The 12,006-nt window shown below is 48.4% G+C and overlaps 1 protein-coding gene across 1 annotated transcript in view; it reads right to left on the minus strand.

The window, feature by feature from the left end:
• The window catches only part of LOC147750963 (uncharacterized), a 199,901-nt gene that overhangs the window by 141,948 nt on the left and 45,947 nt on the right, over positions 1-12,006 (minus strand). The window contains exon 2 of the mRNA XM_086937406.1: positions 11,073-11,162. Within this exon, the coding sequence (XP_086793532.1) occupies positions 11,073-11,162 (90 nt within the window). The remainder of the gene's footprint in view (positions 1-11,072; positions 11,163-12,006) is intronic.

Genomic DNA, 12,006 nt, shown 5'->3' on the forward strand with positions numbered 1-12,006 from the left:
GTACTGTGTATCTGTCCATATGCGCTCCCCATCCGGAGAGCGATGCGTCCGCTGTTATTATTACTTGTGGAATTGGCTCTAGGAACGACCGTCCCTTGGAAATGTTTTCTGTGTTCCACCACTTCAGAGAGCGATACGTCCGGTCGTCCACCAACACCAGATCTGTAATCTGCCCTTGAGCCTGATTCCACTGTGTCGCTAGACACTCTTGTAGTGGGCGCATTTGTAGTCTGGCATGTGGTATTAGCAGTATGCAGGAGGACATCATGCCTAATAGTTGCATAAACACTCGTGCTGGTAGTGAGTGTTGTGGTTGAAATCTTTGTATTAACCCGACCATTGTCTGTACTCTGATTGGGTTGGGGTATGCTATTGCCTTCTCTGTGTCTACTGTAGCCCCCAGGTATTGCTGAATCTGGTTTGGTTGCAGGTGTGATTTTTTGTAGTTCACCGTGAACCCTAGGTGGTGCAGCAATTGAATTGTCTTCTGTGTGTTGTGAAGACATTCTTCCTTTGACTTGGCCTTTATTAGCCAATCGTCCAAGTATGGGAAGACATGTATTTGTTGTCTTCTTAGGTGTGCTGCCACCACAGCTAGGCATTTTGTGAAAACTCTCGGTGCTGTTGTGACACCGAATGGAAGGACTTTGAACTGATAGTGTTGTCCTTCTAACACAAACCTTAGGTATTTTCTGTGGGCTTTGTGAATTGGGATATGAAAGTAAGCGTCTTTTAGATCCAGTGTAGAAAGAAAGTCCCCTTTCTTCAGTAAAGGGAGTACTTGTTGGAGCGTGACCATGTGGAAGTGCTCCGAATTTATGTAAGCATTGAGAGGTCTGAGGTCTAATATTGGTCTTAGGGACCCGTCCTTTTTGGGGATCAGGAAGTATAGAGAGTATACCCCTGTGCCCTGTTGATCTTTTGGGACCTTCTCTATTGCATGCTTTTGTAGAAGTGCTAGCACTTCTTCTCTTAACAATGTCAGATGATCCTGACTCATTGGACGCTGTTTGGGGGGGATGTTTGGCGGGGTATCTGTGAGTTCTAGTCAATAACCATGTTGGATAATTTGTCTCACCCACTTGTCTGACGTGATGTTTTCCCAGACAGGTAGGAACTGTGATAGACGTCCCCCGACCGGTGTTATGTGGTCTGGGGGGAGTTCTATGAAGTCACTGTTTTGGTGTTGAGGCGTTGCGGTTATTATTATTTCCGCGGCCTCTTCCCTTATTGTTGTTACCTCTGTAACTGCCTCTTGAATTACCTCTGGGTGATGTAGGTGTGAAAGATGTGGATTGCTGATTTGTTCCTGTATTCTTTGAGCCCCCTCTATAGGTGGATCTACGAAAGGAACCTCTGTGTGTTGGCTGTTGCAATGCTCCCATTGACTTAGCCGTTTCTGTATCTTTCTTCATTTTCTCTAATGTCTCGTCTGTGCTTGAACCAAACAATGTCTTCTGATCAAATGGTTTGTTCAGTAGGGCTGTTTGTACCTCTTGTTTGAATCCTGAGATTCTAAGCCATGCGTGCCTTCTTAGCATGACACTAGTGTTAATAGACCTTGCTGCAGTGTCTGCTGCGTCTAATGCACACTTAATGGAAGTATTTGTTATTATTTTACCTTCCTGTATTAATTGGTCTGCCTTCTTCTGATGTTCCTTTGGGAGATGTGTAAGAAGTTTTTCTAGCTCATCGTAATGTGCCCTGTCATAACGTGCGAGTAGTGCTTGTGTATTGGCTATACGCCAGCTATTCGCTGCCTGTGATGCTACTCTTTTACCTGATGCATCTATTAACTTTGACTCCTTATCTGGTGGAGGAGCCTCTCCTGTAGATAACGAGTTTGCTCTCTTACGAGCGTTTGAGACCACCAGCGAGTCTAGCGGTACATGCCCTCTAATAAATATTGGGTCCTTTGGAGCCGCTTTGTATTTTTTATCAATTCTTGGGTTTAACACCCTGGCTCTCACTGGGTTTTCGAATATCTCATCTGTGTGAGTAAGAAGACCCTTCAACATAGGGAGAGTACCTGATGTTCTTTGTGCATTAGGTAGAGTCTCTAACAAGAAATCCTCTATTTGAGGTTCTGTATGTATATCTACTTTATGGTATTTCGCTGCCCTATTAATGAGCTGCACAAAACCTGTGTTATCATCAGGTGGTGAAGGCTTTGAGGGATATAGCTCTGGGTCGTTGTCTTCATCTGACCCTACATCATAATTTTCCCATGGATCCTCCTCATCTGGGATAGTTTCGTCATCCCCTTGAGGTTCTCCCTCCCCCAGATCACTGTCTACATCTGACTGAGGTGTAGCTGGTCTTGGTGTGGAAGGTGTAGGAATATTTGGCCTATTGTGAGGAATAGGAGAAGAGGGTGTTAGTCTAGGACGAGGAGAAGCAGGAGGAGTTATATTCGTCCCCATTGTTCTCTTTTTTGAAGGAAGAGGTTTATCTTCTGACTGTTCACTCTTTCTCTTCTTCGTGACCACTTTCCCAGTTTGTGGATCAATAAACAAGATCTTTTGTTTGGGATCTGTCTGTTGCTCCTGAATCGGTACCGAGGGTCCTGGTTCCGAGAGGTGCTTTTGTTTTCGATCGTCAGATCTTGTTGTTTTCGAAACCGAATGTTTGCTCGATTCCGACTTTCTTGGTATAGAGTGTCTCTTGGGCGATAAGTCATATTTATGTTTCGACATGGAATGTTTCGATCCCAAGCTGTCCTTTGTATGTAGCCTCGGTGCCGAAGTCGATGTCGCCCTTTTCTCGGATCCGACATGGTGGGAGTCCGAGTGTTTCGGTTTCAGTTTCGGTTTCGTTGCCGGGCCCGAAGGCAGGGCGTCGGAAACTTTTTTCAGCGGTTTGACCGGGCCCGAGGGCGGGGTCGTTACCGCACGGGGTCGGTTTTTCGGTAAGGGGACGTCGTCACTCACGGTTTGTTGCTCGATGAGTTCTTCAGCCTCCGACTGGTCCCCTTCCGACCCCGACTGGTCCTCTTCTTCCTCGATTTGTTCGTCTCCGAACAGCTCCGGGATCGCTTCCGCCTGCATTCTGGAAACCTCGTGTCTTCGAGCTCGACGATTTCTAATCGTTAGCTTGGAGGAGAATGCTGCGCAGGCTTCGCAGTCCCTGGATTCGTGTTCAGGCGATAGACAGAGGTTGCACACCTCGTGTAGGTCCTTGTGTGGGAACTTAGCACCACACGTTGGACATTTTTTGAATGGAGTCCTTTCCATGGACTCCGGGCTTGACTGCGTCGAGAAAGGCCTCCTGTTCTTCGACGTAGTTCCAAGTTTTTCTCTTCTATTTTGAATTTGTAACGCGTCGGAATGGAAATGAACGCGTTCGAATAACAATACCGTCGAATTGGAAAGGGAATACGCGCCGAAAATCACTTTCTTGCGAAGTTGATCTGGAGCGTCTCGATCTTCATCCGAACCCGATGGCGGAAAAAAACAATCTAAGGATGGAGCCGATGCCCATGCGCACTACCAACCAAGGGAGGAGTCACCAAGAGACAAAAGACTCTCCAAGAGAAAAACAAAGTGCAATCATCCGAGCCCAACACCAGATGGCGATCTATTCATAATGTACCATCTGCAGCCCATATGCCTCGAACACAAAGTTTTGCACGAGGCGCCATGAAAGAGCAGCATTCAATGGCATGGGAGCTTTGGTGGCAAATATTTTGAGATTCTTCCTTTATGGGCAGAGGGGAAGTTACAGCAGTTGGTATCAGTATATGCTGTGGTCTTTGCCGTCCCTGGTGGCTAACAGAGGTTTGGATGCAGCACAAACTGGGGCCGCGAAGTGGCATTCAAGGCTTTTAAGCGTAGTCATTCTGCGACCTCATGCAGCCAACAGAGATGGCGTGGTTTTGACACTAGGAAGTATCCAACACCCATTGTGCATCAATAAGTGTGCGTTTTAGGGATTTTTGTAGCACCAGGAATCAAAACAGCCGAGATAATTTGATATCGAGGGGCATTTGGTGACAAAGAACAGGAAAAAGGAAATGTTTTACAGAAGTAAGATTTTTTTAATCAGATGTGCTTTGAGATGGCTGATCAAAGAGGATTTTAGAGGGGAAGATGAGATAGTCAATAAGGCTATAGGTCTTGCAGAAATACAGTGGGGAAAGAGATGAAAAATTGTTAGAGAAGTAGCACCCTTTAATGCACACTAAGTCATTTGGAAGTAGTGGTGAGAGGTGAGCAAATGCAAAGGATAAGCGATACTAGTCGGCAGCAGCTACTATGACCCAAGCTGTAGGTTCCTGCAAGTGTAGAAAAAATATGCTACTTACCAGTATGCATCTGTTCTTGGCATGTAGGGCTGCTGATATTCATATCTTGTGCACAGATCGCCACCTAGTGTTGGGTCCGGATGACTGCACCTTGTTGTCCTGGAAGAGTCTTCGTAATATCACGAGATAGGTGACTCCTCCCCTGGACTTGTGCGGGGCCTCTGTAGGAGGAGTGACAAAAGGAACCCCTGTGTTGTTGAAACTGCAGTGCGCCCATAGATTTCGCAGTTTCTGTATCTTTTTTCATTTTATCTAAAATGGTATCTACTGCAGGGCCAAACAGGAAGTCTTGATTAACTGGTTGGTTGAGGATGGTGGATTGCACCTCATTTTTAAAGCCAGAGATGCGTAGCCACGCGTGTCTGCGTAGTAATACGCTAGTATTAATGGACCTGGCTGCTGTGTCGGCTACGTCAAGCGCACATTTAATGGAAGCATTGGTAATACATTTGCCTTCTTGTATGAGGTCGCTAGCCTGAGCTTGGTAAGGTCTGGCAGGTGTTGCAGTAAACCTTCAAGCTGGTCATAGTGTGCTCTATCGTAGCGAGCTAGTAGAGCCTGTGTGTTTGCAATCCTCCATGAATTAGAAGCCTGTGAGGCCACTCTTTTGCCTGAGGCTTCCAATATCTTAGGCTCCTTGTCTGGAGGTGGAGCATCTCCAGTTGTTTGGGAGTTAGCTCTTTTGCGAGCGTTTGCTACTACCAGTGAGTCTAAAGGCAACTAAGGGTCTGTAGGGGCCGCCTTCTATTTCTTTTCAATCCTGGGATTGAGTACACGTGCTCTGGCTGGATCTTTGAATATATCTGGCACGTGTTTTAGTACCCCTTTCAGCATTGGAAGTGTCCTGACATTTTTCTCAGAGGTAGGAAAAGTGTCAAATAGAAAATCTTCTTCTATTGGGTCAGTGTGCATGTCGACCTTGTGGTATTTTGCTGCCCTATCTAGCAGTTGGTTAAACACAATGGTGTCGTCGGTAGGCGACGGCTTTGTAGGGTATGGGAAGGTGTCAGGGATGGGTTGTGTGTCATATGGATCATTCTGATCCTGTCATCCTGTGGATTTGGATCCTCTGGTTCGTTAAACTCATCTTGAGGATCTTCCCCCATGTTATCGTCATCATTATAGTCTGAATGCGTAGGGGAGTAGGGCACAAAAGGCATTTTGGGATAGAAAGGTGGAGGAGTAAAAGGCCTAGAGGGAGAAGTCCCGAAGTCCTTTTTCTTTGGAGGAACAGAGCCTTCGGATTTGGGGTAAGCGGCATTGGGGGCTGTGTACTCACGGTTTGCCCCGGCGGGATCTGGTCATCGGAGTCCGACTGGTCCTCGACGGTGACGATCTCTCGATCCGGGTCCGCTGCTTCTGCGAGGTCTTGTTCATCATCGAAGATGTTCTCCGGTTCCGGTCGCTGCATCTCTTGCCTAGCGGCCTGTCTAATCCGGATGGTTTTCTTCGAACAGAATTAGGCACAAGCTGGGCGATTTTCTTTGTTGTGCTCCGGTGATAAGCACTTGTTGCATACTGTATGTTTGTCAGTATGCGGGAATTTTGAGTGGCATTGTGGGCACCTTTTGAACGGGCTCCTTTCCATCGACAGAAGGTCCACGTGGCGTCGAAAGGCTCAACGGCCCGCATCGACGACCGGATCAGGAGGGAACGTTTTGTCGAGTCAAGAAGTACCGAGCGAGAACAATACCGTTGAAGCCGAAGGCTTTTTAAAGAAGTTCAGTTTTGGTTCCGAAGTTGGAGTAGAGGAATAACATCCGAACCCAATGGCGGAAAAAAACAATCTGAGGATGGAGAAGATGCCCATGCGCACTGTAGTCCAGAGGAGGAGTCACCTTTCTTCCAGGACAACAAGGTGCAATCATCCGGACCCAACACTAGGCGGTGATCTATGCACAAGATATGAATTCAGCAGCCCACATGCCTCAAACAAAAGGTAACAGTGAGAAGGACAACGTAGCAATCAGAGGAACTGGAATGCATATGAAAGACTTAGAAGGGGAGAGCTGTTGAGGAAGCATGTTGTAAATTGAGCACATCAATTGCCCAGAAAAGCAAAAGATAAGCCTTATTTAGAGGAAAGGTTGCGTAAAGAGGCCATATGTGTGAGTCCGAGGATGATTCCTCAGGAAGTGACTGTCATTTTGAGTTCCTCATCAGGGTTTGATTCTGCTGCAAAATATACTCCCATGTGTAATGCAAATAAGATGTTACAGTTTTGGGATACATGGAGAGTGCTTGAGATTTTTTTGGGTCGGCGTCGTTCATGACAGTGGTTTTTAACCTGTGGTGCGGGGAAGGAAATTGCTTTTCTTTTTTGACTACAAGAACAAAAACATGGCTTCTCGTGTTTCCAGCCATTTTTTCCACGCTATTAGAAATTGTGTTTGATGAAGTGTTTGAAGGAATATGAGATGAGAGAGTAACCAAAATTTAGGAGAATCCAGGATGATACAATTGTTGATTTCATTGCGAAAACCTCATGAGTCTGCATCCTCATCCACTTTGGTTAAATGGTTGTGAGAGGCTGATGTAACGAATGTGATGCTCATTCTATACAAGAAGCAAATATATAGTGGGAGAAGAACTGCAGGACATTTTCAAGTGTCCGGATTGGTCAAGTGATTCCACCTATATAAAGATCTATTTCAGACCAATATTGAGAGCTCTGCAAAACGTGATAGTAAGGCTTTATAAAGACGTAGTATTGACCCCCATGGCTTGAAACAAAATGCAGGTTTCCACATTACAGAAGATAGAGAATTGTGTTTTTATTAAAGTCACAGAGGTTGATATTAAACCACCCATCTGAACACCCACCTTTCAAATGTCATGTGGATTGATTTCAGTGTGATGGCGCCACCAGGGACTGTTAGGAGTGAAGGAGGAATTCAAATGATGGGCAATGAGAATGACCAGCTTCATTGCAATGCCTGGTTGGGGATGTTAGTTTTTTTTCATAGTATAAGGTTTCAAGAAGGAAGATAGTAGAAAGTACAACTAGTTTAAACTTGTCCTACAGGTTACGTTTTCCATGGAGATTCTTTAATTGTACTGATGTTGCAAGGGGGTAATGGGAAGCAACATTATATTAGCCTCCATGTCTTGAGATTGCAGCTGCCTTGGCGGCTGTTCAGGTAAACCCAACTGTCAATGCTTTCTCCATATTGAAATTATATTGAAGGCCGTTTAAAAAAATCCAAGCATATGTGAGGACTTCCCGGATAGAGCTGTTTTCAGTAAAGCTGCTGTGAAGACCAGAATGGTGCTTACAGAATCCTGTTATGCAAATGGGCAATTTTTGGCTCTCATCTACCCATTCAACCACTTAAGTGGGCCAAACTTCAGACAGTTTTTTTGCTCAGGGGGCTAAGTTTAGATAATTATTTACAATTACACAGCTTTGTCGTATGACCCGTTTCATACCAGTCAGACATGAGCTGTACCCATCTTGACACATGCGTATGCCCCGATTACTTACCGGTATTCTTCATTACTCCGAGTGTAGTCTTCCTCGCTACATGATTAACAAAGTGAGTTTCAGCTCCACACCAAAATCCTCCAAAGAAAAAGTTAGCCTCCCATCCCTTCCCAATATGGCCGACCCCTATCACCCCTGACCTCTATAAGAGGCGGGCCGGCCCAACTCTTCAGCCCGACACCAAGCCGATAGCTAGACAGGGAGGGAGGGATGGGAACTCACTTGGCAAGGAAGACTACACTCAGAGTAATGAAGATTACTGGTAAGTAATCGGGGCATTACCTCCTTGTAAGTCTTCCTCGCCACATGGTTAACGAAGTGAGCACATACCAAAGCCAAGCAGCTTCATGGAAAACTCACAAGAAACCAAGGGCATGCGCAGAGACGACCCAGACGCAGCCCAGCAGAACACTACAGTGGAAAACATCCCAAAAGAGGCCCACAACACCGACACGCTCCGAGCGGAACGATCAGGACAACCCCCGGGTGCACAGAACCCAGGGACCGGCACGGTAGCAGGAAAACCTGCGCGAGCCAGCAAAAACGTGTACACAGAGGGACAGAGCTGAAAACGAACCGGAACAAAGGACATGAACAAACAGTCATATAGACAAAAAGCGGACGTGCGTCCCAGGAAAACTCCCACTGCACAACCGACATCCAGTACGGACAGAGAGGCAACCGCCCCAGGGGAAAAAGAAGGTAGGACCCTTACGAGAACGGGCCACAAGGAAGAGGAACCAGGGCAGAAAACGAGAGACATGCCGCAGGACCAGGCGGGCTGGCAGAATCCGCAAGAACGGAGGAGACCAAAGAAAAACACCCAAGCATGCCCATCCAGGCAGAAGAGACAATGGCAACCAAGAGAACTGCCAGAAGGCGAGGAACAAAGAACCATTGAGCACAGGGGCACAAAAGGGGGGGGAACCACAGGGCCCGCAACAACAAAGGAAGACCCCAAGGAAGAGCCAGGTAGAGAGCCCAAAGCCGCCGCAGAGAAGAGCACAGAAACAAGCGAGCAAGCAAGGAAAACAGCCCAACCAGGCCCGGACAGCGGAAAACCCGCAGGACAGCCCATCGCGCCCACCGAGTGGATGGTACCAACCCAAGGGGAAAAGCCCCCGCCAGGAATCCAAGGACCCACACGGGGACCACCGAAACAGGGACGGACCCCCGCAGCAACGAGTAAAAGAGGACCAGGGGCGGGTACAGGACAGCAAGGTGGAAGACTACTGGCACCCAGCAGCAAGGCAACCATCCCATAAGAACACCCTAGAGCAAACATGGACACCCATGCAAAGGCAAAGACCCCAGCAGGAGCCGGCGCAAACACGCCCCGGGGAGCGGAGGGCCACGTGACAGGTTCCAGAGACCCAGAAGCGGCCAACAGCCCCCAACCGCAAGCTCGCACAGGGGAGGACACCAGGAGCGGCAAACCCAACAGGGAACTACCAAGAACACCAGGGCCATTTCCAGATGGAACCAGCAGAGGACCTGAGGAAACAAGGGAAGGGGGAGGGCAAACAGAAGAACCCAAAGCCAGGGAAAGAGAGCATCCACCCACCAGACCCCAGGACATGGATGGAGAGTGCAGAAGCAAGGAAGAAGAGCAAAGCCCCAGTCTGGGAACACGACAACTCAGGGAAGGCCAAACAGGTTCACCAGGCGCCGAAACACCAGGGGCAGCAGGGAGAGAGGTCAGACACGAAGGGAACAACTGACTCAGATGGTCTGCCACCACAGTCTCCGACCCCGGGAGAGAGACCGCCTACAGAGACAAGACCGAAAACAGAGGGAGTGCCCAGGAACACCGAAGCCACAGGAGGAACAGCACCAGAGAAAAAACAACATGCTGCACCCCTACCCGAGAAAAACCACCTTGGGCGACAACCCCCTGACCCCAGGGGAAAAGCCAACCTGCCAAGGACAGAGCTAAGAAGCCCAAAAAACAAAGGGAGAAAACCCAGCAACCCTCCGGGAGAGCGAGGCATGGGTAAAACGCCCATACCAGAAACAAGAAGCCTCCGCAGGGCCGGGGCAAACCCCAGACAAGCCAAGGAACGGCCAACAGAAGCCAGACAGGAAACCCCACAGCAGGGGACCCAACCGAACCCGCACTGATCAGGAACACAAGCCCAGCCCCTAGGGACACCCGAAAGAAAGAACATAGGTCGCACCTGCAGACAGGGTGGGAAGACAGCTGTGCGCCCCACCCGCGACCCTACGGAAGGGGGAAGAGAAAGGGCACCACCAACCCAGACTGGACCACACAACCACCTGACGAACGGAACCCGTGGAGGGACAAGGGAAGGAACACCCACAGGAACCTGAGAAGAACCCGTACCCAGGACGGCTGAGCAGTACTGAGACCCACCGGACGGGACAAGCCCCCAAGAGAAGGACAATGCAAAGCATCACCTGGCAACAAGGCACAGCAACATCCAAAACGTACCCCTTGGAGGACCCCGACCAAGGCAAACAACCCCAACGCGAATGCCAGTGAGGCAGAGGAAAAACCAAGGGGGAGCACCAGGAATCGGATGAGCCCCAAGGCCCCACCGGAAAACAGGAACTGTACGAACAGTACCCGCCATATGAGGAGAGACCGCCAAAAGTGACAACAGGGCAGCACGGCTGTAGGCAGGCCCATGAAACTGTGACAGGGGCCCCCTCTGGAGAATCTGCAGCACAGAACCAAAAAAACAGGCTGACAGGTTGTGCCGCCAGCCTCTTCTAGAGGTCATGGGTGATAGGGGTCGGCCATATTAGGAAGGGATGGGAGGTTACTTTTTGCTTTGGAGGGTTCTGGTGTGGAGCTTAAGCACACTGAGTTCAGGCATACTCCTGTACTTTTAGAACTTTGGACCCTACTTCAATGAACAGATTGATTATTGGTTAAGGTAAGATTTATCTCTTCCAAGGGAAGTAAAAAGGCCTAATAGGAATAGGATTAGTACCGTCACACATTTACCACAATACTTTTTTCCCATTTAAAAGAAAAACAGCATGCACTGGGTGGCTCTATTTAAAACTGGCAACAGACAGTGCAATAGAAAAGGACTTCCCCCAAAAGACCATTAAAGATTCAAATTGTGAAAGTGGAGACACTGACTCAAAAGTATAAAATATCCTTTGCGGTAAAATGTCTTCCACCACACACTGTTTGTTTCCACTCACTCCTTTCCAGATTTTAGTAAAATTGAAAAAATATGGATTTTGATTTCTCCTCTGCATGAATACAATGCTTATTATACCGCCGCCAGGTCGTTCCATTTGCATACATACAGCATTCTTGGCATTGTGCTCTTTCCTTTTTACTGGATCACGAGTACTCGTCAGGGGGCTGTCCCAAGGGCTGCTTTCTTCGCCACTGTCCTACAATTAGAGAGAAAGGGTGTCTTTAAAAAGGTGCACATCTTCAGAAAGCTCAGAAGCCAGAGTCAGGGAGAACAAGACACTACTTGTTTATAATTTCAGAACATCACCATTATCAGGATGGCTTAGCCCTCTAACGTACTGCCAGGCAAGGGCCTGCCTAGAAGAAGTCTCTCTATCATGTTCGCAAACAGATCTCTGCCCTCATCTCTGCAGCACACACGTTCCAGCAACCCTCTCAGCTACTGTTGTCCCAGAACCCCAAAATCTTAAATCCAGTGCTGCACCCCAACAGGCTCTGGGGGGTCTTGATTGTCAGAAAGTGCCCTCTTTCTTGCATGGTATGCCCCCACTTTTTGCTGAATTGCTGATGTACTTTGACTGAGTGTGCCCTGGGCTCCTGCCAATCAGGTACCCAGGGCCTGTGTTCCTTCCCTAAAAGTGCATTGAAGCCTAAACCCAATTGGCATCTCTGGCCACATGTCAGCCCCTGGTAAATGGTACCCTAGGTACGCAGGGCACTGTGATCAGAGACGGCCCCTAAGGGCTGCATGCACTTATTGTGCCACCCTTAGAGCCCCTGTGCCCTGACACACACACACACACTGCCTTGGCAGGCTGCTTGTCTTGGTGCAGAACAAAACAAAGACTCGCATGGCACACATCCCTGTGTGCCATGCCTACAAAGCACTGCCCTGGCATACATCAGTCACCCCTCTAGCTGGGTGCCCTATGCCAGTGGTGAGGGTACTGGTGCATGAGCCCTGTGCCCCTACAGTACCCAGGGACATTCCTTGACACTGTAAGAGCTGTGCTGCCATTAAGAGTATATGGTGCTGGGAGG

Source organism: Lissotriton vulgaris, chromosome 1_1 (assembly GCF_964263255.1).
Source record: "Lissotriton vulgaris chromosome 1_1, aLisVul1.2, whole genome shotgun sequence".
NCBI classification, from domain to species: domain Eukaryota; kingdom Metazoa; phylum Chordata; class Amphibia; order Caudata; family Salamandridae; genus Lissotriton; species Lissotriton vulgaris.